Source organism: Lepidochelys kempii, chromosome 1 (genome assembly GCF_965140285.1).
Source record: "Lepidochelys kempii isolate rLepKem1 chromosome 1, rLepKem1.hap1, whole genome shotgun sequence".
NCBI lineage: Eukaryota > Metazoa > Chordata > Testudines > Cheloniidae > Lepidochelys > Lepidochelys kempii.
In genome coordinates this window covers 349,109,242-349,134,452 of record NC_136380.1, presented here as the reverse complement: position 1 = coordinate 349,134,452, position 25,211 = coordinate 349,109,242, and the positions used below count along the sequence as shown (strand labels likewise).

Below are 25,211 nucleotides of genomic sequence, written 5' to 3'. Positions count from 1 at the left end.
TACCCAGAACCCAAATTATGGTCTGGGCTACTCTGGATTAGCTGGGTCCCCCGCCCTGTGGAGCCAGAGCTGGTGACCCCCACTCCCCCCAGGAGCTGGGGAACAGCCCGGTGGTTGCCCCGTGGCTGGCACAGTTCAGTGCAGTGTGGCCCAGCTGGCGAGGGGGGGGAGGGAAGAGCCAGGTGCCTCTGACCCGCCCCCCCCCCCGAGGCTAGGGTCATGCACAGCGGCTGCGGGTTGAGCTGGGCTCCCTGGGCTGGCCCTGGCCTGCTGGCAGGTGGCTCCGTAGCGTGATGCCATCAGTGCAGGCCCAGGGTTCCCGCCTCCCGCTCACGTGCTGCCGGAGTGGCTGCCACCCCGGGTAGGGCGGGTGCGCCAGACTCCCAGGCAGTGCTCTGCCCGGGGGTTTGCCAATCGGGCCGCCCAGAGGAGAATGACGCCGTGGGGTCCAGAACCAGGCCCTGGCTCGGCAGCGAACAAAGGAGCCTCTGCAAACGTTCCCCAGGGCGGCTGAGCACCCACAAATCAACACCCCTCGCACCATGGCGCACGAGGGCCTGGCCCTACACGAGCTCTGGGAGCGGACGGGTCAGAGCAGGGGGCTGGAGCCAGGACTCCTGGGTTCTATCCCTGGCTCTGGGAGGGGAGGGGAGTCAAGTGGTTAGAGCAGGGGGACTGGCAGCCAGGACTCCTGGGTTCTCTCCCAGCTCTGGGAGGGGAGGGGGGTCTGTCATGGACCCACATGGTCAGCGCTGTGTCCCCAGTTTTGACTCAGTCTCTGGGAGGAGCCCTTCAGTGGGGCAGACTCCCCAGGGGGCTCACGGCCTCCAGGCTAATCCCCGCCGTCTCAGTGTGCCCTGAGGCTGGGCCTGCAGCCCCCCAGGCTCCCCACCCCCATGAGCTCTGCTCAGGGCGTCCCACCGCGGGGGAGCCGTGCAGGGCCTCTGGGGACTGGCCCCGCGCCCGGCATCTGCGGCACCGCGGCCCCGGCTGGCAGCACAGGTGGGTGTAGGCAGTAGCGGGCGCCCCGCCCAGGAGGCCTCGGGCAGCCCAGAGCCCAGCCAGGCCAGGCCGCAGGGAGCCCCGGGGTCAGGCTCCCTCAGTCCATGGTCCGAGTCCACCCACCCCTGCCCCCCGGGCCCTGTTCCCGCAGCTCCGGCCCTGCGGCCGGGCGGGGGGTTCGGCGCTCCGGGGGCACCGGGTGCTCGGGGGCATGCCCAGGCCCAGGGCCCAGGGCCCAGCCAGCTGGGGCCACCCCGGTGAGTCCTCCCGGCCCTGCCCCGCTTGGGAACAAAGCCGCACACCCGGGAAACTGAGGCACGGCCAAGCGCCAGAAGAAATGCTACAAACAATTCCCACTTCGTCACATGGTCTGGGGGGGTAGAGTGGGGGAGGGGGCAGGACTCCTGGGTTCTCTCCGAGCTCGGGGGGGGGGGGTCACAGCGCACAGGCGCAGGAGGCCGCAGGCAGCGCCCGCGCACGCGTGGAACCGCTCCGCCAGCCTCCCAGCGGTCGGCGCGAGATGCGCATGCTCCGAATGGCGGGGGGCGGGGGAGCCAGCCGCGCACGCGCAGGCGGGTGCTGCAGGGGCCGGCCGCGCCTGCGCCGTGCGCGCCGAGGGTCTCCGGGGCCGGCGGCGAGCGGCGGCGGAGTCGAGCCATGGCCGGGCGGGGGAAGCTGATCGCGGTGATGGGGGACGAGGACACGGTGACGGGCTTCCTGCTGGGCGGGGTGGGCGAGCTCAACAAGCACCGCAAGCCCAACTTCCTGGTGGTGGAGAAGGACACGAGCCTGACCGAGATCGAGGAGACCTTCCGGTGCGCGGCCGGGACCACCGGGGCGCGGGGGGGGGGAGCCGGGCGGGACCACCGGGGCGCGGGGGGGGGAGGCCGGGCGGGACCACCGGGGCGCGGGGGGGGGGAGCCGGGCGGGACCACCGGGGCGCGGGGGGGGGGGGAGCCGGGCGGGACCACCGGGGCGCGGGGGGGGGGGAGCCGGGCGGGACCACCGGGGCGCGGGGGGGGGGGGAGCCGGGCGGGACCACCGGGGCGCGGGGGGGGGGGGAGCCGGGCGGGACCACCGGGGCGCGGAGGGGGGGGCAGCCGGGCGGGACCACCGGGGCGCGGGGAGCCGGGCGGGACCACCGGGGCGCGGGGGGGGGGGAGCCGGGCGGGACCACCGGGGCGCGGAGGGGGGGGCAGCCGGGCGGGACCACCGGGGCGCGGGGAGCCGGGCGGGACCACCGGGGCGCGGGGGGGGGGGGGAGCCGGGCGGGACCACCGGGGCGCGGGGGGGGGAGCCGGGCGGGACCACCGGGGCGCGGGGGAGGGGGAGCCGGGCGGGACCACCGGGGCGCGGGGGGGGGAGGGGAGCCGGGCGGGACCACCGGGGCGCGGAGGGGGGGGCAGCCGGGCGGGACCACCGGGGCGCGGGGGGGGGAGGGGAGCCGGGCGGGACCACCGGGGCGCGGGGGCGGGGGGAGCCGGGCGGGACCACCGGGGCGCGGGGGCGGGGGCAGCCGGGCGGGACCACCGGGGCGCGGGGGCGGGGGGAGCCGGGCGGGACCACCGGGGCGCGGGGGGGGGGGAGCCGGGCGGGACCACCGGGGCGCGGGGAGGGGGAGGGGGGGGAGCCGGGCGGGACCACCGGGGCGCGGGGAGGGGGAGGGGGGGAGCCGGGCGGGACCACCGGGGCGCGGGGAGGGGGAGGGGGGGGAGCCGGGCGGGACCACCGGGGCGCGGGGAGGGGGAGGGAGGGGAGCCGGGAGGGACCACCGGGGCGCGGGGGGGGGCAGCCAGGGGGTGCGGGGAGCTGACCCTGGAGCTGCGGGGGACCCAGGAGTCCGGCTTTGCTTTGCAGGTTCCCTGGGGGGTCTGCAGGTGATGGTTTGGGGGGGCAGATGCTGGCTTGGGGGGGGGGGGTGTCAGTTCCCCCTGGTGCAGCCCCCCCCATTCCCGCTTCCCCCCCCCAGGAGCTTCCTGAGCCGCGAGGACATCGGCATCATCCTGATCAACCAGTTCATCGCGGAGCTGATCCGGCACGTGCTGGACGCGCACACCCGCTCGCTGCCCGCCGTGCTGGAGATCCCCTCCAAGGAGCACCCCTACGACGCCGCCAAGGACTCCATCCTGCGCCGCGCCAGGGGCATGTTCACCGCCGAGGACCTGCGCTAGGGGCTGCGCTGCCCGGCCTTGCCGGCCCCGGGCCCCGGCCGGCTCCCTCCGGCCTCGGGCCCGGTCGCCCCAGCGGGCCCCAGCTGAGCCCCGGGGGAGCGGCCCCTCCTGCCGTTCTTCGGGGGCACGGAACAGCATCTGCCCCTCCCCAGGGCTGAATTGCTGCAGCCCCCTGTGCTGGGGCGTCCGGGCCCAGACTGGCTCCCGGGGGGGGGGGGGGGGGGGCGTTTTGGGCCTACGTGGCTGTCCTCCCCACCCTGCTCCTCTGACCCCCTCTGGGGCTCCAGGGGCCTCCCACCAGCTGTGGGGCTGAGGGCCAAATGCACCCAATCCATGCTGCTGCCCCCGAACCCTCCCCGAGCCCCTGTGTGCTGGGGGCAGGGGCTGTGTGCCAGTTGGCATGGGGGGGCAGCAGCAAGGTGGGTGCCAGAGCTGGCCCATGCCCCTGGCTCGGCCGCACACCTCCCGTTTCCCAGAGCCCCGGCTCCCCCTGTCCCTCCGTGTGCTGCTGGCGGATCCGCCTCGTGTATGTTCCTGTGACGGTTGAGCTGTTACATTAAAGCAGAGGAGCCCCCCCTCCCTCACCCCCGATTCCTGTGCTCTGTGCTGGGGCAGACGCCCTCCCGAGCCGGGCTGCGCCCCAAAGGCCCTGGTGTGGGCAGAGCACCAGCACGGAGGGGGCTCAGCTGGAGGGCGAGGGGTTAAAACCGAGCCAGGCTGAGGAGCTGGCCTGTGCTGAGCTCCCTGCCTGTCCGGGACAGCTCCTGCCGGATGGGGCCAGTCCCAACCCAGCTCCCGGTTCGCTGCACTGGCATTCTCCCGCCTGCCGGGAGCTCCCTGGTTAGGCCGGTCACTTGCCCGCAGTGGAGATGGGGGTGTGCGCGCAATCCTGACCTCCCCCCCCACACACACACACCTGCCCCCTCTCCTGCACCTGCCCGTGGCGGGGGCTGCGGGGAGGCTGGCGGCTCTCGGCAGTCACCAGCCTTCGCTCCCAGTGACGCTCTGCCAGCAAACCTCCTCCCCAGGCAGGCGCTGGCTTGTCCCCGGCGGGGGGGCTGCTTATGAGCCCGTCCCATGACCCCGAAAGGGGAAGTGGCTGCGACTCACCCGCATGCGGCTGTGAGGAGCCAGCAGCTGCCTTGTCCTCAGCACCAGCCCGAGGCCTGGTGGCCCTGACCTAGGCGGGCGGCATCCAGGCTGGCCTGGCTCCTGGCCCTGACCTAGGCGGGCGAAGGGATGTGCAGCGACCTGCACCCCTGCTGACCGCGCTGCGGAGCCACGGCCCCAGGGAAACCGGCTGCGGAGCCGCGGCTGGGCCGGTAGCTGACCAGCGGGTGATGCCCTCTGCCCTTCCAGCCTGGCCCTGCCGGTGGCACCAGCTAGTTCATGAGCGCAGGTGCTGGGTGGGGAGTGCCAGTGGCTGGTGAATCTGCTGCTCCTGAACGGGAGGAGGGGCCGCTGAATATGGGTGCTGCTGTCTCCTTGCCCCCGGGCTCTCTCCCTCTCCCTCTCCCTCCCTTGGTGGCTGCTCCTCTCCCTGCCCTGGCTGCTTCCTGCCTCCCGGGTTCAGTTTCACCATGTCCCAGCTGGCTGCAATGCTGGGCAGAGCCCTGAGGGGAGGAGCTGGCCTGTGCCAGCTCCCTGCCCGCATGGGACAGCTCCAGCCGGCTGGGGCCGCTCCCAGCCTGGTTCTGGGCCTGCCCTCCTGCCTGGGGGCAGCTCGCTGTCCCCTGCCCAGACCTGGCTCTGCACAGAGCGTGACAGACCCAGGGGGACCCTGCTGCTGCCGGCAGGGCTGGGGCGGTGGAAGTGCTGAGCCGTGTGGGCCGGCTGCTGCTGCAGAGCGGAGGGAGAGCCAGGGAGGGACTCTTTAGCCAGGCCACTATGCCCGGGGTGCTGGGAGCCGGCCAGGAGCTTCCACGGTCGGTGTTACAGGGTGCCTGCGTGGCAGGGGGGCGCTAGAGCGGCCTGGGCAGATGAGCCAGGAGGGCACTGAGCTGGGGCCAGCGCGGCCCAGGGGGACTGGCTCAGGGCCAATGAATTAACCATTGGCACAGCTCAGCAGGGCTGGGGGTGGCATGGTTTATACAGCGAGCTGGGCTGGGCTCTGGGCTGGGGTCAGGGAGATGATCACAAGGGGGGGGTCTCTGGGTCTGCCCTCAGGCGGGTCCTGCTAGGGAAGCCCAGCAGCCCACCCCCATTCCAGGGCCAGCTGAGGGTGCAGTGATGATGCCCCCCTGCTCCTCACTCCCTGGGCAGGCCGAGCGGAGCCCAGGTGCTCTCTAGGGGGCATGCTCTGCCCTGGGGCATTGCCCACCAGCCAGGCTCTAGGGGTGTTGGGGCCTCGCCAGTTCCACGGCCTGGTGCTGGCAGCCCTGTCCCAGAGTTTGTCAACACAGAGCCTTCCCCAGCCCCCGAGGTGCCAGCCTGGGGCATGTGCTGCTCTGGGGGACATGATTTGAGCTTGTGTGTCAAGAGCCAGAGACGGCCTCTGAGCCCTGGGAACCAGGGGCCGGGGAGCCTGTCTGCTCTGGCTCCCAGCCGCCCCCTCCCCACCCCATTCACTGCCCATCCTGTGGGGCATTCAGGTTAGGGGCTGTGCCCAGTCTATGAGCCTGAGGGGCACCCCAGGTGGGTGACCCCTCCTAGTGGGGCAAGAGCCCCCCTATCCAGCTGCTATCTGAACTGCATCACCCCGTGCTGCTCCCTCTGAGGGTGGCCTAAGCTTCCTGTATGCCACTGATCTGCCCCCTGCCTAGCTGGCAGTGCCTTTGGGGGACCCCCTGCCCTCTGCACAGCTTGCTTCCTTCCAGCCTCAGGCTGCCCCCAGCAGAACCTTGGATCCTGGCCCCAAATACCTGCAGCCAGGCACTGACCCTCCCAAGGTCAGTCTGGCAGAGCTGGGAACCCAGGAGTCTGGGCTGCTAGCGCCCACCCCAAGCACAGCACCTGCCCCCTGGAGCTGGCATCTGCTGGCGGGTGCCATCTGCTCTGGATCCCTCTGCAAGTCCTTGGGGGGGCGGGGGGTATTCTAACAGCCAGAAGTACGGGCCCAGGTTTAATCCATTGGGGCTTGTAGCCTCTCCCCCCCCCCCCCCACTCCCAGTCCCCTGACTGCCCTGACCCTTATCCACCCCTCCCCGACAGCCCCCCAGGGACTCCCATGCCTTATCCAACCCCCCCTGTGCCCCGACCACCCCAGAACCTCCACCCTATCCAACTGCTCCCTGTCTCCTGACTGCCCCCCAGGGCCCCCTGCCCAACCCCCCCACTGCCACCCCCTTACCATGCCCCTCAGAGCGGCAGGAGCTCGCAGCCCCTGGGAAGGGGCTGGGCTTTGTACCAGGCCACTGCAGAGCTCATGGGGGACACAACGGAGAGTATCAGTTCAGGACCAATGGCTTAGAGCAGGGCAGTCACAGCCCAGAGCTCAGTGTCCTTTATTACTAAGGCGCCAAGCCGGCCCGACTTCGGTCTCACCCCACTGGCTAACCACAAGTCACACAAGCAATTCCCTCGGACACACCAATGTCCCCACCAGCGCCGCACGTTATGGGGGCGAATGGTTATGGAAACCAACACCCCAGTGACAGAAGAAGGTTCTCTCGATCCCGAAGGAGCACGCCCCAGACCCAGATCAAATAATAACTTAGATCTTACCCAAAATACACGCTTACAGCCAATTCTTATTAAGTCAACTAAAAGGTATTTAAAAAGAAAAGAGAGAGTTGGTTGAAAGATCAAGATACAGACAGACTTGGGTTCAATTTCTTGAGGTCCAGATACAGAGCAGAGATGAGCTCGTAGTTGCCAAAAGTCCTTTTAGAAATAGGCCAGAGGCTATACCCCAATGTCCATATTCAGGGTGACTCCGGTCAGTGACTAGGGATCTCCATCCTTATGGCTCAGGGTTTCCCCCTCCTGAACCCAAAGCAGATCTGAGATGAAGAAGGATCCTGTCCCAGGGTTTTTATACATTTCCTGCAGCCTCTTGGCCTGAGAAAACAATACGCTTAACTTTCCTTCTCCCAAACATCCTGGCAATTAGCACAGGGTCATTTATCCATTAACCCAGCGGTGGGCAAACTATGGCCCGTGGGCCACATCCGGCCCACAGGACCATCCTGCCCGGCCCTTGAGCTCCTGCCCCTCCACTGCTGTCCTGCCGCTCTGAGGGGCATGGTAAGGGGGCGGCCGTGGGGGGGTTGGGCAAGGGGCCCTGGGGGGGAGTCGGGACAGGGAGCGGTTGGATGGGGTGGAGGTTCTGGGGTGGTCGGAGCACAGGGGGGTTGGATAAGGCGTGGGAGTTCCTGGGGGGCTGTCGGGGAGGGGTGGATAAGGGTCGGGGCAGTCAGGGGACTGGGAGCAGAGGGATTGGATAGGGGGTGGGATCCCGGGGGGGGGCGGTTTGGGGTGGGGTCTGGCCCTGGGTCAGGCTGGGAGGTAATTAACTCTTTCTGGCCCTGTCACCTTTCAATGAGACGTTATATTACACTCATAATGTCACCGGGGGGGGGTGACTCCCAGGGCATCCCCCCCTTTCCCATCAGCACCAGTACAGCCTTGGCCCATCTGATCCTTGGGGCAGCTGGTCTCCCCCCCACACACACTCACCGAGGTGCCACGGGGGCAGCCAGCATGTGAGCGCGATGCCCAGGCTCAGTGCCCCCTGGGCTGGCCGGCAGGGGCCGCGGGCAGCCGCTGCTGATGGAGGGCACCGCTGGGGGGCTGCTCCGGGTGAGATTCAGACGTCCCTGCCCTGGAGCCATTGCTGGGCCCCGGAGCAGGGCAGCAGCCGGGTCCGTGCCAGGCAGCCCCTTGCCCCCTGGCCTCTGTGAGCTCAGGGGTGTGATGCGGCTGCCATGGCAACACAGCTGACAATGGTACCAGCAGGGACGGGACCCGAGCCCCGGACTTGTGCCCACAGGGTACCCGGTGCAGGAGGCCCTCGGGGCGCAGCTCAGCCTTGCCACAGGGGGGCCCCCGCAGCTCTCTCGGGGCAGGGGCGGGCGTCTGAGCGCAGGGCGCCCGGGGGGAGCCAGCATGGCGCGCCCGCTGAGCATGGACACGCTGCAGCAGGAGTTCTGGAAGGAGCAGTACCTCCAGGAGCTGCGGCTCCGCTTCCGCTGGCGCCAGCGTTTCGGGGCGTCCGTCAAGGCCAAGCAGGAGCAGCGGCGCCGGGCCGCCCGGGAGCCGCTCAAGCTGCCCGCCCTCCGGTCTCCGGCGCCCGTGGCCCAGGCCCAGCGGCCGCCCCAGGCGCCCGCCGGGGCCGCCCCGGGCATCCCGGAGGGGGAGATGAAGCCCGTGGCGCCGGAGGTGCGGAAGCTGCTGTACCAGGGCATCTCCCAGGACGGCGAGGGCCGGCGGCGGTACCTGCGGCTCCGCACGACCTGCGGGCCCGAGGAGAAGTACTACACCCCCGTCACCACCAACTTCCTCTACGGCTGGCAGATGGGTGAGCCCTGCCCCCGCCTCCCGCCTGTGCCCGCAGGGCCGTCTCGCCCCATAGCCCGGGGCTGCACTGGCGGGGGGGGGGGGGGTTCTGCGGGGTGGCGCTCTCCCCTCGGGGCAGTGCCTCCGGAACGGCTCCATGACGCCGGCTGTGACCTCGCGGCGGGCTGGGCCAATCAGCACAGCCGGCCTGAGCTCGTTTGCGTACAGCAAATCTCTTGCGGCTGGCGCTGTGGGCCGGGGGTTCCCCAGCCCCTTCCCCCACGGTGTCGGGGCACGTGGCTGGCACAGGTTGGGTTTGTGCTAATGACCTGGGGGTGGGGGCAGCCCTGCCCTCTGCTGGATGGGATGAGATCTCGTCTGCTGTGTGTCATAGGCCCTATAGTGCTGGGGTGTGATGGAGATTCCCCTCTGGCTCAAGAGGCAGGGCCGTGGTTCTTGGCCAGGAGGCTCTAGTGCTGAGGGGGCCTGGCCTGCGGCCCAGCACCAGCTGTGACAACCCCCCGAGCAAAGCCCACCAGGCTCTCAGCATTTTGCAGCTGCAGCCAGGTGCCACGTGGGCTCTGGAACTGCGATGACAGTCACCATGTCCCCTCAGCCTTCACATGCTCTGGGCCCGCCTCCCGGGGGTGGGAGGTCTCCCAGCCAGACTGGCCCAACAGCTTCCCCAGCTGCCCCCCAAGCCAACTCCTCTGCCCACGGTGGCCTCATGCCCCAGCCCTTCACCCTTGCCAACTGGAGCATCAGCTGCCGGCTAATAGCCCAGCGAGCGGCTCTGCCCGGGGGGGGGGTGCCAGGGCTTGGGGTTAAAGCCGGGGTCCCCTCTTGGCTCGCTGGGCATGCAGTGGGGGCGCTCTGGGGTCACCCCTGTGACAGGGGACACTCACCAAGCAAGATCATGGGAGCCCAGTGCTGCCGGGGGGGAAGGTTGGCAATGAGTCAACTCGGGGGTGGGGGGGGTCTGGGGTTCTGGTCTGTCACCCCCCAGATCATTGCCCCCCCAGCTCACCGCCCTTCCCTTGTGTCTCTGCCCAGGGAAAGTCAACGTCTACGTGCCCCCGTCGCCCAAGTGCCGCATCGAGAGCTTCTTCCGCAAGAATGGGGTCTTCTCGCTGCTGGACCCACGCGATGTGGCCTTGTGAGAGCCCGACCCCCCTCCCCTGCCATGGGGCTCTGGGCCTGGGACTGGGCCAGTCCCCCCACCCCTGGATCACGCTGGCTGCTTGGGATGCTGGGCTCTCCTAACACGACCACCTGGTGCTGCCCTGCTGACTCTGTGCATCCTTCACCCACCCGGCCGGGCACTAACCAAATGTAGGGCCCGGGGGCCTCCCCTTTAACCGCCTCTGTGCAAAGCGGCATGCCAAGGCAGCTGGGCCTGGCTCCCGGATCTGGCAGAGCCTGACCCCGTCTGGCCAGTGCCCAGCCTGTGGCTGCCAGGGCCCCTCCAGGCAGGGTCAAGGCTCTGGGAGTGGCAGCCGGTGAGGGTCAGGCTGGGCACCAAGCCCTGCGGCGAGTTCAGGGTGGGCACAGGCAACCAGCAGGGCCTGGCACGTCCTTCATGGTAACAGCCCCAGGGCCGTGCCAAGGTGTCACGGAGTGTGGGGGAGTCCAGGCCCTGCACCCCTCTTCCTGGGATCCACTGAGACTCTCAGCCAGCCAGTGAAACAGAAGGTTTATTGGACAACAGGAACACAGTCCAAAACAGAGCTTGTGGGTACAACCAGGACCCCTCAATCACGTCCTTCTGGGGGAGCAGGGAGCTTAGACCCCAGCCCTGGGGTTCCCTGCGTTCCTCTCCCCAGCCCCAAACTGAAACTAACCCCCCCAGCCGGTTCCCTGCTGCAGCCCCTGTTCACATTCCTGGGCAGAGGTGTCACCTCCCCCTCCCCCTCCTGGCTCAGGGGACAGGCTCTCAGGTCTCCCATCCCCAGGGCACATTCCCAGGTCAACACTCCCCCCTCCCTGCTGAGTCACATCGTCACATCTCTCCCCCCTTCGAGACTGAACTGAGCGGGGTCACGCTGACCAGTGACCTGGGGAAGTTCGGGGCCCCCTCTCCGGGACAGCGCATCCGCTATCAGGTTGGCACTTCCCTTCACGTGGACCACGTCCATGTCGTAATCCTGCAGGAGCAGGCTCCATCTCAGGAGTTTGGCGTTGGCTCCTTTCATCTGGTGCAGCCAGGTCAGGGGAGAGTGGTCGGTGTAGACGGTGAAGTGCCGCCCGAAGAGATAGGGCTCTAGTTTCTTGAGGGCCCACACCATGGCCAGGCACTCCTTCTCGATGGCCGCGTAGTGTTGCTCCCGGGGTAGCAACTTCTTGCTCAGGTACACGATGGGGTGTCTCTCCCCCTTTTCATCCTCCTGCATTAACACCGCCCCCAGTCCCGTGTCTGAGGCGTCGGTGAACACCACAAAGGGCTTGTCAAAGTCTGGGTTTGCCAGAACTGGGCCACTGACCAGAGCCTTCTTCAGCGCCCGGAAAGCCACCTGGCACTGCTCGGTCCAGACCACCTTGTCTGGCTTCCCCTTCTTGCATAGCTCCGTGATGGGGGTGGCGATGGCGCTAAAGTGGGGCACAAATCTTCGGTAGTATCCTGCCATCCCAATAAAGGCTTGGACCTGCTTTTTGGTGTGGGGAGCGGGCCAGTCTCTGATCACCTCCACCTTGGCTGGTTCCGGCTTTAGGCGGCCGCTCCCCACCCGATGGCCCAGGTAAGATACTTCCGCCATCCCCACCTTGCACTTCTCCGCTTTTACAGTCAGCCCAGCCCCCTGGAGTCGGTCCAGCACTTGTCTAACCTGGGACACGTGGTCCTCCCAGGTCTGGCTAAAGACACAGATGTCATCAATATACGCCACGGCAAAACTCTCCATCCCCCTCAGGAGCTGGTCCACTAGGCGCTGGAAGGTGGCCGGCGCTCCCTTGAGGCCGAAAGGCAGGGTCAGGAACTCATAGAGCCCCAGAGGGGTGATAAAGGCCGATTTCAGTCGGGCATCTGCATCCAGCGGCACTTGCCAGTAGCCCTTTGTAAGGTCCATGGTGGTGAGGTACCGAGCTCCTCTCAGCTTGTCTAGGAGCTCGTCCGGCCTGGGCATGGGGTAGGCATCAGATACAGTGATGGCATTGAGCTTCCGATAGTCCACACAGAACCGGACCGACCCATCCTTTTTGGGGACCAGCACCACCGGCGAGGCCCAAGGGCTGGCAGATGGCTGGATCACCCCCAAAGCCAGCATGTCCCGGACCTCTCTTTCCAGGTCCTGAGCAGTTTTCCCTGTGACTCGGAAGGGGGAGCATCTTATCGGCGGGTGCGACCCTGTCTGCACCCGGTGGACAGTCAGATTAGTGCGTCCAGGCTGGTTGGAAAACAGCTGTCGGTACGGATGCAGCACCTCCCTGACCTCAGCTTGCTGGGCAGGGGTTAGCTGATCCGAGAGGGGAATTGTTTCCAGGGGGAAACCAGCTCTGGTCCCAGGGAATAGATCTACTAAAGGGTCATCTCCCTGCTCTTCCCACTGTCCACACACGGCCAACACCACATTCCCCCTGGCATAATATGGCTTCATCATATTCACATGGTACACCCGGCGGTGGTGCGCCCGGTTTGACAGCTCCACCACATAGTTTACCTCATTGAGCTGCTTGACGACCTTGAAAGGGCCCTCCCAGGCGGCCTGTAGTTTGTTCTTTCTCACTGGGATGAGAACCATCACCTGATCCCCGGTGGCGTAGGCACGGGCCCGCGCCGTGCGGTCATACCAGACCTTCTGCTTCCTCTGGGCTCTGGCCAGATTCTCCCTGGCCAGGCCCATGAGTTCAGCCAGTCTCTCTCGGAAGATCAGGACATACTCCACCACTGTCTCTCCATCGGGAGTGGCCTTCCACTCCCACTCGTCTCTCATCAGGTCCAGGGGGCCCCTCACCCTCCTGCCATATAACAGTTCGAAAGGCGAAAATCCGGTCGACTCCTGGGGCACCTCCCTGTACGCGAACAGCAGGTGCGGTAAGTACTTGTCCCAATCCTGTGGGTGCTGGTTCATAAAGGTTTTCAGCATCATCCTTAGCGTCCCGTTAAACCTCTCCACCAGCCCGTTGGACTGGGGGTGATAAGCTGAGGCCCAGTCGTGCCGGACCCCACATTTCTCCCACAAGCACCGGAGCAGGGCCGACATGAAGTTGGAGCCTTGGTCTGTCAAGACTTCCTTGGGGAACCCCACTCGGCTGAAAATGGTCAGGAGCGCATCGGCCACGGTGTCTGCTTCAATGGAAGCTAAGGGCACTGCCTCGGGGTAGCGGGTGGCAAAATCTACCACCACCAGAATGTATTTCTTCCCCGACCGGGTCGTCCTGCTGAGAGGCCCCACGATGTCCATGGCCACCTTCTGGAAAGGCTCCTCTATGATGGGCAAAGGTCTCAAAGCCGCTTTCCCCTTGTCCCGGGCCTTCCCCACCCTCTGACAGGGGTCGCAGGATCGGCAATACTGCCGGACCGTGGTAAAGACCCCGGGCCAGTAAAAGTTCTGTAGCAACCTCTGCCGGGTGCGCCGGATTCCCTGGTGCCCTGCGAGGGGGATGTCATGGGCCAGGGACAGGAGCCTGCGGCGATACTTCTGGGGGACCACCAGCTGCCTCCTGATCCCACAGGACTCCACTTCCCCTGGGGGAGCCCATTCTCGGTACAGGAACCCCTTCTCCCACAGGAACCTCTCCTGGCAGCCTCTCCTCATGGTCCGTACCACACTGAGGTCGGCCAGGTCCCTGAGCTTCCGCAAGGAGGGATCTTTCCTCAACTCGGCCTGGAACTCAGCGGCTGGGGAAGGGATGGGGCCCGGTTCCCTCTCGCTGGCCAGGTCCGAGGCCTCCGCCTCTCTGAGCCGTGCCCCTCGGCCCTCCCTCCCCACCAGGGTAGGGTCCTGCGCCTCCGGTGTGATACCCTCCCCGAGGTCAGGGCGCAGTGCCCCTCGCCGGCCCTGGCTACGCGTCACAACCAGGGCGGCCTGGGGCTTGCTTGGCCAGTCCTCTAGGTCTCCCCCCATCAAAACTTCAGTGGGCAAATGGTGGTGTACCCCCACATCCTTGGGGCCCTCCTTGGCCCCCCATTTCAGGTGTACCCTTGCCACGGGCACCTTAAATGGGGTCCCGCCCACCCCTGTCAGGGTCAGATAGGTGTTGGGCACCACCCGATCTGAGGCCACCACCTCGGGCCGGGCCAGCGTCACCTCCGCGCCCGTATCCCAGTATCCATTGACCTTCCTCCCATCCACCTCCAGGGGAACAAGGCACTCTCTCCGGAGGGACAGCCCCGCGCCCACCCTGTAAACTGAGCACCCTGAGTCCAGAGCCTCCAGCCCTCTGGTGGAGCTGGCCTGGGGTACTCTTCCCTCCGGGGCCGGTGGTAAACTGGTAGGCCCCCTTTCCTGGGTCGTCTGCCCCTCGTCCAGCTGGGTCCCTACCCAGTTAACCCTGGGTAGGTTGGGTCTGCTCAGTCTGTCCCTGAGCCCGGGGCACTGGGACCGTACGTGGCCTCTCTGGCCACAGTGATAGCAGCTCAGGTCACGTTGGTCCCCTCGAGCGGGTCGGAGGGGCCCGACGCCAGGCGTTCCCCTTGGGAGGGGGTTCTCCCTATTTCCCCGCTGGGAGGCCCCCTGGTGACTGTCTCTCTGCATCGGGGGGGGCCTGTTCTTTTGGGACTCCTCCCGGCTACCCCCTGACCGACTGTTCACAAACTCGTCGGCCAGCTGCCCTGCGTGCTGGGGGTTCTCGAGCTTTTTGTCCACCAGCCACAGCCTCAGGTCGGACGGGCACTGATCATACAGTTGCTCCAGTACGATTAGGTCCAGCAGGTCCTCTTTAGCTCGGGCCCCAGCTGCCCACTTGCGGGCATACCCCTGCATCCGGTTGGCCAGTTGTAGGTAGGTGACCTCAGGCATTTTACGCTGACTCCGGAACCTTCTCCGGTACATCTCAGGGGTCAGCCCAAACTCACGGAGCAGGGCCTGTTTGAACAGTTCATAGTCCCCTGCCTCCGGCCCTGTCATCCGGCTGTACACCTCCACGGCTTTGGGGTCCAGTAAGGGGGTGAGGAACTGGAGCCTGTCTGCAGGGTCAACCCTGTGCAGCTCACAGGCATTCTCAAAGGCCGTCAGGAAGCTATCTATGTCCTCCCCCTGCTTACGCTGGGCCAGGAAGCACTTATCAAAGTTCCTTGCAGTCTTGGGTCCCCCCGCACTCACCGCAGCCGCAGCCGGGGCCCCACTGCTCCTCAGCCTGGCCAGCTCCAGTTCATGCTGCCTTTGTTTCTCCTTCTCCTGACGCTCCCTCTCCTTCTCCTGACGCTCCCTCTCCTTCTCCTCCTGCTCATGTTGACGTTGTTTCTCCTCATGTTGACGTTGTTTCTCCTCATGTTGACGTTGTTTTTCATGATCCTCCAGCTCCCTCATTTTCATCTCCCTCTCCCATTCCAGCCGCCTCCGCTCCAGGGATGGGGAGCTCCGCCGGGAGGATCCCCTGCTGGGTGCCGGGGTCAGGGTGCCCTCGGCATTCGCTGGGCTTCCCCCAACCCCTACCCCGGACATAGGTAGGAAGGGTCTCGGGATGTCCTCAGCAGCAGTCTGACCCCTCCCAGCCCGGTCAGGCCCCAGGGCCCACGCTGTGTCCGCCGGGCGGCTTCCCTCAGGGACAGGGATCGGGTCATCCAAGCGATCCCTCTCCTCCAGCTGGGCAATCAGCTGTTCCTTGGTGGACCTCCCGATGCGCAGCCCCCTCTGCCTGCACAGCTCCACCAGGTCGCTCTTCAGGCGTTTAGCGTACATCTCCCTGCTGGCCCCTCGCAGGCCGGGCAGCTTCCCACGGTTTCCAGGAAAAGCCCCTCGTGTGCCAGTCCTTCTTGAGGTCACCGACTCTTTGCCAGGGTCAAGCTGCAGACTCCTCCGCCCCTGGGACCGCTCGCTGCAATCCCCCGGGGGACCCTGTTACTGCAAAAGTCTTTCTCTCTGGTCACACATTCCCAGGGGTTAACCGCCCCCCGAAACCGTCTCTCTCTGAATCTTCAGCACGCCTGGTCCCCGTCAATTCCCCTTCGTTTTACTGCTCCCCAGTCACTTACTGCAGGAAGCGCCGTTCACGGGGTGCAGTAGATCCCACCGCTACCACCAGTTGTCACGGAGTGTGGGGGAGTCCAGGCCCTGCACCCCTCTTCCTGGGATCCACTGAGACTCTCAGCCAGCCAGTAAAACAGAAGGTTTATTGGACAACAGGAACACAGTCCAGAACAGAGCTTGTGGGTACAACCAGGACCCCTCAATCACGTCCTTCTGGGGGAGCAGGGAGCTTAGACCCCAGCCCTGGGGTTCCCTGTGTTCCTCCACCCAGCCCCAAACTGAAAACTAAACCCACCCAGCAGGTTCCCTGCTGCAGCCCCTGTTCACATTCCTGGGCGGAGGTGTCACCTCCCCCTCCCCCTCCTGGCTCAGGTGACAGGCTCTCAGGTCTCCCATCCCCAGGGCACATTCCCAGGTCAACACTCCCCCCTCCCTGCTGAGTCACATCCTCACACAAGGTGAAGGGTGGGTGACTTTATTGTAGGCTGTGCCAGGCTGGGCCGCACGTGGGCAGAGCCATTGCACAGTCCTGCGGGCTCCTCTCCAAGGCCCCTGGCAGCGCCAGGGGGCTCCCCTGCCTAGCCAGTGTCTCCATCCACTGGGGATCTCTGGTGGCTGCCCACTGTCCTCACCGGCAGTCCCTCGCCCTCTTGGTGGGGACCCCCCAGAGAGCCACCATGGGGGGAAGGAGGGCCTGAGCCCCACAGCACCCCTGAGCCTCCTCTCCAGCCCCTGGGAATGGCCCCTGAGCTGCGGCTCCTGTCCTTCCCTGTGCCCCAGCCCCACAACGCCCCCCCCCCACGCTCCAGGATCTCCAGCCCCACAGCACCCCCCACGCTCCGGGATCTCCAGCCCCACAGCTCTGAGCCATGGTGAGCATGGGGGGAGCCAAGAAGGATGGGGCCAGCCCTGCACACAGCTGGCTGTGGTGTCTGCCCCACCTCAGTCAAAGCCCGGGGTGGCTGGGCAGCAGGCTGTGGGGTGGCTCTGGCTCCCTGGACTCCCTAGGCGCTCAGGGCTCCAGCCCCGCTCTCAGGGGGGGCCCGACAGGACCCTGGGGGCAGTGTGACACCCCTCAGGGCGCGCTCTCACCAGGGCAATCCCCCTTGGGTACAGCGTCTCCTGGGTCTGACCTCAGAGCGTTCAGCCCCCCCCATCCATGCTCCCCACAGTGAGTCCCCCTGGCTGGGACACCTGGGGAAACCTCACTCACCCCCAATGGGGCCACGTACCCCAACTCCGCAGCCAGCAGGGACTCAGCCAGCGTGGGACACAGGAGGTTTATTAGTGGTCGGGAACACAGTGGAGAACAGAGCTTGTTAGCACAGAAAGCAGGAACCTTCAGCAAAGTCCATCTGTGGGGGCCAGAGCCCTGGCCTGTCCCCCGAGTCCCAACCCTGGAGAGTGTCCTGCGGCCAACAGCCCACCCCCCACCCCCAGTCATGCCCAGTTGCCCCTCCTCCGTCCTTTGTTGTCTTTCCGGCAAAATCGGTCACAACGTCTGACCAGGCAGCCCCGAGATGCTCACACCTGAGTCCCCCCCACCTAGTTAATCATGCTGCACACATGGAGAAACTGAGGCACACATGGAGAAACTGAGGCACACATGGAGAAACTGAGGCACACAAACTATTCATACAACACGTTACGCAAATCCCCCACTTCATCACAGGCTGTGTGCTGGCGGCCCCCTGACGGCTGGGCAATGCCGGGCTGGGAGCGAGGGGAGGGGGCCGCCCATCCCTGCATGCCCACCCATATTCAGGCCTTCCCAGCCGGGCTCAGGTTGCTGCCTTCCTCACCCGGTGGCACCAGCGGCTCCAAGAGCTCCTGGAAACTCAGCGTGTTCCTGTGGAGAGACCAGCATGGGTCAGCGTGGGCCAGCACGGGGGAGGGGCGGCCAGCCCTGGGCCAGCACGGGGGAGGGGCGGCCAGCCCTGGGCCAGCACGGGGGAGGGGCGGCCAGCCCTGGGGGAGCAGGGTAATGGTGGGGTTGTGACTGGACAGTCTGGGCCAGAGTTGGGGCAAGCGAGGGGGGGGGCACCCTGGGGCCAGAATGAGCCTGGGGGGGAGGCAGGCAGGACAGCCAGCACAGGGGTGGGATGGCCCAGGCCAGAGCTGGGGGTCTTGGCCCCACACGCCCTGCTGCTCTGCTCGACCCCCTCCCGCAAGCCGCACTCCCCTCCGACCCCCTCCTGCCCAGGCCAGCCCTGCCCCCAGGCAGCGATGCGGGGGGGCGGGTGAGGGAATGGCAGGGACCCCAGCCCTGCTTCGGAGCAGCCAGTGGGCTGGAGCGAGAGACGAGACTCCAGGGCACCCCAGCGGCTCCCCGGCCCCATGCTGCAGGACTGCTCCTCTGCCCCCCCGCCCCCCCAGCCATGCCGCTCCCCGCGGGCACCTGCCTGTGGCCCCTGGCCTGCATGCCACGCGTCCGCGCCCACTTCACCTGCTCCAGGTGCTGCTTCAGCGCCACCCTCTGCTGTGCCCGGGCCTCCTGCCAGGGGGACGGGCCAGGCTGAGCCAACGCTGCCCCACCCAGCCTGCCCCCGGGGCACAGCCAGCCGCCTGGGGACTTCTGGCCTGGCCGGCCAAGAGCCTCGAGCGTGGAGGAGCGGCGCCCCAGAGAGAGCGGGGCAGGGGGACAGGCCACCTCCCTGAGCCCCAGGCAGCCCCCCGCCCCATCTAGGGAGATGCCAACAGGGTCTTGTCATCTGCCACTGCTGGTGCATCTGTGCCCTGACCCCCAGGGCCACTGCCTCCCCCCGGCCCTCCTATTGCCCCCACGCTGGGCTGGATCCCACCCCCCCATCCCCCTTGGGGCAACTGCTTCCTACTGCCCCCATGCTGGGCTGGCTCCCACTCCCCCCCCCCCCGGGGTGATCATCTCCCCCCAGCCCCACACTGGGCTGGATCCCACCTCCCACCCTCTGGGGTGATCGCCACCCCACACCAGGCTGGACCCCCCCCTTGGGCAGCAGAAGAGCCCTTGCCTGCAGCTGAGGCTCCGCAGCGGGCTGGGGTCTCCCCAGAAGATTCTCCACCGACCTGTGCCTGGCGATGGACAGTCGCTCCTGGAACTAGGGGGAGACGGGGTGGGGGCTTGAACCCGAACCTGAGAGAGCCCGGGGAGGGGGCAGCTGGGCAAGGAGTGGCCCCTTCTCCAGGTGCACAGAGCAGCTGTGCCAGCCCTGCCCGGGGAGCTCCGGGGCCTGGCACTGCCAGGGCAGGGGAACGGAGCCTCCACAGGGCTGGAGAGAGTGCCCAGAGTGGGACCCAGCCACCCCCCAGCTCCGCACAGGCCAGGGCAGAGGGTGCAGCGCCCCGTGGGGTGCCAGCCTGCCCCGGAGTTGCACCCCCTGCCTGGCCCGATCTTTGCCCCAAGGATCCCGTCCCACCTCCCGGGCAGCGCCAGGGGGCATCCGGGCCCTGGGGCACTTAGGCGGGCACTCTGGTCCCCACACCGCAGGGGCCGGGCCCAGAACGGTGACACTCCCCAGCCTCGCCCCTGGGGGCGCCCTGGGCAGGACAACCCCTGCCCCCACAGCAGGGCCCGTGTGGGGGGCGAGTCCGGGCAGCCCCCCCGCCTCACCCGCAGCAGCTGCCGCTCCTTGTCACGCCGGTACTTGTGCCCCCCCTCCAGCTGCAGCTCCGCCAGCCTGCGCACGGCCTCCTGCTGCTCCCTCCGGGAGGGGCGGATAAAGGCCTTCTCCCGGCGCAGGGGGCTGCCCCGCAGCTGGCCGCATGGGGCGGGTAGGCCAGGCTGCAATGGCACCAGAAGCGTTAGGGACGGGGGTGCCAGGGGGCCGGGCAGCTGAGCGAGACACCCCTCCCCCTACATGTGCCTCTTCCCGCAGCGGGTGACCCCTGAGCGCGGCCCACCCCCCAAGCCCCTGGGTTTCCCAGGCCGCAGCACCCCCACCGCACAAGGGCCCCATCCTGGCCCATGGGTCGGTGCAGACGGCACCGTGACGGGCACCACGCTAACCCCGCAGTGCCTGGGCCAGGGAAGATGGGCACTCGGGCCGGCACCAAGCCATGGTCCAGCTGTGACTCTATGGGGCTGGGACGTGGCTAGCGGGCATAGGATGGGCCCATGCCAGGGTCGGCTTAGGGGGGGCACCTGGACCCAGCCCGCCCTGAGCTCAGCGCAGCTCCCTGGGGGCTGGGCCAAACCCCTCCCAGCTGGCAGTGCCCGAGCTGGGGGGGGGCATGTGTACCCCTCTTGTCTCCAGGGCAGGCTCCGGTGGCAGCTTCCCGCACTCGGCGCTCCTTGCGTGAGCTGCTTGGGAGCTGGTCTCCTCCCTTCGGGTTGGGGGGCTCCAGGCAGGGGGCTGCAGGGCTGCGGCGCTTTGGGGAACACCAGATCCCTGAGCAGCTTTCCCACCCCAGCCACCAACCCCTGCCCCCGGGCATGGGGCCCCCCCGTCCCATGGCACTGGTCACGCCCCCTCCCCCACCAGGCATGGGAGCCCCCAGCCCATGGCACAGGCCACACCCCCTCTGCACCATGGGCCCCACCTCCATCCCCTGCCTCAGGGCTTCCCTCCCCACTGCCCCTCCTTACCCAGCATGGCCCCATGGCTTGTTCTCCACGCTTGCTGTGCTGGTCCGCCCAGCCAGGGCTCGCCCCACAGCCTCCAGTACCGAGGACTGCCTGATCCCACTCCAGGGCCTCCCCAGGGCTCTGGCCTGGATGCCCAGGGCTGGGTGGGGAAGGCCCAGTGGCTTCCGCTGGCTCTAGGAGCTGATGGGCCTGCTGTCCCCACTGGACAGCACCCTGGGCCGGCAGCACCTCCCCAGCCAGCTGCAGGGACATCCAGGGCTCCTTAGTCTCCGGCTCCGGCTGCAGGGACACCTGGGGCTCCAGAGCCTCCAGCTCCGGCTGCAGGGACACTCGGGGCTCCAGGGCCTCTGGCTCCGGCTGCAGGGACACCTGGGGCTCCAGGGCCTCTGGCTCCCACTGCAGGGACTCCTGGGGCTCCTCAGCCTCCGGCTCCCGCTGCAGGGATACCCGAGGCTCCTCAGCCTCCGGCTCCCGCTGCAGGGATACCCGAGGCTCCTCAGTCTCTGGCTCTTGTTGCAGGGACACCCGAGGCTCCTCAGTCTCCAGCTCCCGCTGCAGGGACACCTGGGGCTCCTCAGTCTCCAGCTCCCTCTGCAGGGACACCTGGGGCTCCTCAGTCTCTGGCTCCAGGGGCTCCAGGGCCTCTTGCTCCCGGTGCTGAGCAGGCTCCACCTCCAGTAGCAGAGCTCTCCAAGGCTGGGCCACCTCTGGTCCTATCAGTGCCTGGGGCAGAAGAACCTGGGGACCCCCAAGTTCCCGGGGCCCAAGAGCCTCCCTCAGCAGTGCTCCCTGGGGCTGACAGGCCCCTGGCCCCCATCCCTTGAGCTGAGGGACCTGGGGAGCCTCTTCTCCTTTCAGCTCCTGGAGCTCTGGACTTTCCCGGGGCTGGAGTGGCCCCAGTGGAGTTTTGTGGAGCTGTGGGATCCGTGGCCCCCCCAGCTCCCGAGGCTGGTTCACTTTGGGGTCCCCCTGCAGGTGCCCCTGGGCCCAGAGCGGCCCCAGCTCCAGCGGGGTGGCCTCCCCTGGCAGCGCTGGCTGGAGCCGAGGGGCTGGAAGCTCCTCCCCGTGCAGCATCCCCTGGGCCTGGATGCTCCCTGGCCCCAGAACTGGGGCTGGTCTCAGCTCCCTCAGTCCCTGGGGATGAACCCAGGGGGGGTCCCTCAGCAAAGCTCCCTGGGGCTGAGGGGCTCCTGAGGGCTCCTTCAGCTGAGACCCCCATGGCTCCGGCAGCTGAGCCCCCTGGGTCCCCCAAGGCTCTGGCTCGCTCTGGGGAGTGTCCCAGGGCAGAGGGGGCTCTGCCCCCTTTGGGTCCTGGTGCACGGGGCCCACTGGCTCCCTCCCTTCCTGGGGCCTTCCTTGCTCCCCCTGCAGAAGCTCCAGGTCACTCTGCAGAGATCCCTGAGGCTGAAGGGGTTCTGGGGGGCCCCTCACTTCCTGGGGTGCAGGGGCCTGGGGCTCCCACTGGAGCTGTGGAGCACTAAGTTCTGACTGTGGAGCCCCCCAGAGCCGACAGGCATGCAGTGCCTGCTGTCCTTGGGGCTCCCTCCGCAGAACCTCCTGAAGCTGAGGGACCCCCAGGGACTCAGGAGCTCCTGGCTCCCTTTGCGGCCTCCCTGGGGCCTGCCGGGTCTCCAGCTGCCTCTGGGCAGGCTCAGGGGTTCGCAGCCCCATCGGTCCCAGGCCAGCGCGAAGGTCCTGGGGCTGGCCAGCCTCCGGCTCCCTTTGCCACGGCTCCTGGGCCTGAAAGGCTGCGAGGTCCCTCCCCAGGGACCCCTGGGGCTCCAGGGCCCCCAACAGCCCCAGTGGAGTCTTGTCCCTTTGCAGCACCCCCTGAGCCTGATGGGGCCCCAGCTCCCTTTGTGGGGGTTCAGGGGGGTCCAGCTGCTGGGGCTGAAGGACCAGTGGCTCCCTCTGTTCAGGGGGCTCAAGAGCCGCTGGGTCCCCTTGTGGGGTCCACTGCACCGGAAGGGGCACCTGCTCCCCGTGTGGGCGCCCCTGGGGCTTCTGGGCCCTGGACTCCCCCTGGTCCTGGGCCTCGAGGGCCTGTGGATCTTGGGGCTCAAGAGCCGCCCGCTCTGTCTGCGGAGCTCCCTGGAGCGGCTGGGCCCCCGGCGCTTTCTGTAGCCCCCGCTGGGCCGTTGGTGGAGACCCCTGCGGCTGCCGGGTTTCCAGCTCCCCCCGTTCCTGGGCCTCTGGTGCCGGCTGTGGAGTTCCCTGCCGCTGAAGCACGTTTGGGGCCAGGAGGAGCCGCTGTTCCCTCTGGGGGGGTCCCGGGGCCTCCGGCGACCTCTGCTCGTGGGGCTGCCAGGCCCCTGTTTCTCTCTGCAGCAGCTCCCAGGCATGAAGGGCCCCTGGCTCACTGCACGGCATCTCCTGGGGCTTAGACGAGACACAGCCAGACATTATAGACCCTATATGGACCCCGAACCCTGTGGCGGCCCGATGATAAACCCATTGCCGTGCCTGGGGCTGCTGGGGCCCCACGACCCCCCCTCCACCCGCTCAGCCATGGGGAGCCCTGCCCCAGAGCAGCATGAGGGAGGGGTTTGGGACCAGCAGGGGGCAGCCCGTGGGTGGGGGCTAGGCTGGACACAGCACCCCCTCGTGGCTGCCCTTATGGTGCCTAGCACGGGTGTGGCCCGGAGCAGGGGTGCCCGTGCGAGCTGGGTGTGAGCCAGACAGGTGCTGGGACCTGCGTCCCACGGCAGGGCCAGTGGTCGGGGCCGATGGGCACCTGGGTTCTGCTCCCTGGTGCTGTCCCGAGTCACCTGCCCGAAGCCAGCTGGGTCCACCTGGGTGGGCACCTCTGGAGGCTTGAACCCCCACCCCCGGAAACGAGGCAGGGGCCACAGCTGGGCTGCTGACCAGAGAGGGCACGGTGCCCCCCACAGGTATAACTGCACAGGTTCGTCTGGGCACTCGCCCCCCCACCCCCCATGGCCTCGCTGCCCCCAGTAGCTGCTGAGGGGCTGTACCCGTTGGGGCAGGAGACGGCCAAGCGTGGGGGGGGGCGGGGGGCAGTGAGCCAGCCCGTGTCCCGGCCCTGGCTCCGGGGAAGGAAGTCCCAGAGTGCGCCAGCGCCCCTGGGACCCTCTGTCGCGATCAGCCGGCGCCTGGTGCCACCAGATCTGACCCCCCTTCTCTGGGCACGCCGGGCCACGGCACAGGGGCAGCGGGATCAGCCACAGGCTCCGCGACCACTTCCCCCCCCGCCCTCCATGCTGTGCCCAGTCCCTCCCCCCCGCCCCCCATGGCACCGCACTGTGCCCAGGACCCGCCCCGTACAGCACGTGGCTGTGAGGTGCCCGGCACAGGCTGCCCGGAGCCCCGTGGCCGTGCAAGCTGCCGGTCCTGCCCCACCCGGGCCACGCCACATCCAGGTGCTCAGCCAGGCCAACGGCCCAGCGGCAGAGCCTGGCACCAAGGCGATTCCTCAGGGCCAGGCCAGCCCGGGGAGCTGGGCCGAGCTCACACCTGAGGACGGAGCAAGAACCAGGAGGTGCGGGAGCAACCCGGGTCCCAGGCCTGGCAGCCACCCTGGCACCAGATATTGCTAGCTCCCTGGAGCCACCACCTCCCTTGGCCGTGCCCCACGCCACTGCGCCTGCTGACCGTGCCCCCCCAGCCCCTCCCCCAGCCGTGCCCCACACCCCCTCACCGTGCCCCCCAGCCCCTCCCCCGGCCGTGCCCCACACCCCCTCACCGTGCCCCCCAGCCCCTTCCCTGGCCGTGCCCCACACCCCCTCACCGTGCCCCCCCAGCCCCTCCCCCGGCCATGCCCCGCACCCCCTCACCGTGCCCCCCAGCCCCTCCCCGGCCGTGCCCCGCACCCCCTCACCCACACCCACCCAGGAGTGCCCACCATGGGAAGACAAGCGGGGGCTGAGTGGGCCCAGCGGGGCTGCCCTGCCCGGGGCACGGTGCCAGGCAGAGCAGTAAGGGGGGACCCACCCGAACCCAGGAGAGCCTCTGACAGCAAGACAGGGCCCAGGGCAGGCACGGTGGCGGGGTGGGCGGTAGGAAGGGGGGTGTGGACCTTCGGGCTGTGGCTGTCCCCCCGCCCGGCTCCTACCTGGGCAGCTCTGCTCCACAGAGCCTCTGCCCCGCTCGTCCAGCTAGGCACCGCTCGCCGCCCCGCCACCAGCCTGCGCCCGGCCAGCGCCTCGTGCCGCGACACCACCTGGAAGGGCGCCGAGTCCCAGAACCTTCCCGCGGAGGGGTCAGGGTTAGGTCCTCTGTCCCGCCTGGCCTGCGCCCGCAGGGAGCACTCACACCCAGCCCCATGCCCTCGCGGCCTGCCCCTGGGGTCTGGGACACCTCACAGCACAGCCACACGGGGGGAAACTGAGGAATGGGGGACGGGGACGTCTCCAGGCTCTCGGGCCTGCCTGGTGCTGCTGAGGGTGTCCCAGCCAGGTGCCCACCACTTGCCCTTAGTGGGGTTGTAGCAGAGCCATGGGGCCTGATCCTGGGGGGTAGTGAGAGAGAGCCAGCCCCAGAGCGTCAGTCAGAGAAGAGGCAACATTACAGCAAGGCCAGGAGTCACCCCCAGCTCTGGGGCTCCATGACCGCGCCCCCCTGCATGACTGCTTCCCCAGATGGATCGGGCCCGTCTGGCCCCAAGTCCCACCCTCTGCCCTGGATTGGGCCCGTCTGGCCCCATGTCCCACCCTCTGTCCTGGATGGGGCCCGTCTGGCCCCATGTCCCACCCTCTGCCCTGGATGGGGTCCATCTGGCCCCATGTCCCACCCTCTGCCCTGGATGGGGCCCGTCTGGCCCCATGTCCCACCCTCTGCCCTGGATGGGGCCCGTCTGGCCCCAAATCCCACCCTCTGCCCTGGATCGGGCCCGTCTGGCCCCATGTCCCACCCTCTGTCCTGGATGGGGCCCGTCTGGCCCCATGTCCCACCCTC

The 25,211-nt window shown here is 68.0% G+C and overlaps 2 protein-coding genes across 2 annotated transcripts; both read left to right on the top strand.

The window, feature by feature from the left end:
* Window positions 1-1,577: 1,577 nt before the first annotated feature.
* On the top strand, window positions 1,578-3,757 carry ATP6V1F (ATPase H+ transporting V1 subunit F). The gene is made up of 2 exons (XM_073328951.2): window positions 1,578-1,817; window positions 2,972-3,757. The coding sequence occupies exons 1-2, from the start codon at window positions 1,660-1,662 to the stop codon at window positions 3,171-3,173; spliced, it is 360 nt and encodes a 119-aa protein (XP_073185052.2). The 5' UTR covers window positions 1,578-1,659; the 3' UTR covers window positions 3,174-3,757.
* A 4,399-nt stretch (window positions 3,758-8,156) lies between these two features.
* Window positions 8,157-10,321, top strand: SPMIP1 (sperm microtubule inner protein 1). Its single transcript, XM_073332162.2, has 2 exons — window positions 8,157-8,631; window positions 9,663-10,321. The coding sequence occupies exons 1-2, from the start codon at window positions 8,220-8,222 to the stop codon at window positions 9,767-9,769; spliced, it is 519 nt and encodes a 172-aa protein (XP_073188263.1). The 5' UTR covers window positions 8,157-8,219; the 3' UTR covers window positions 9,770-10,321.
* Window positions 10,322-25,211: the final 14,890 nt, after the last annotated feature.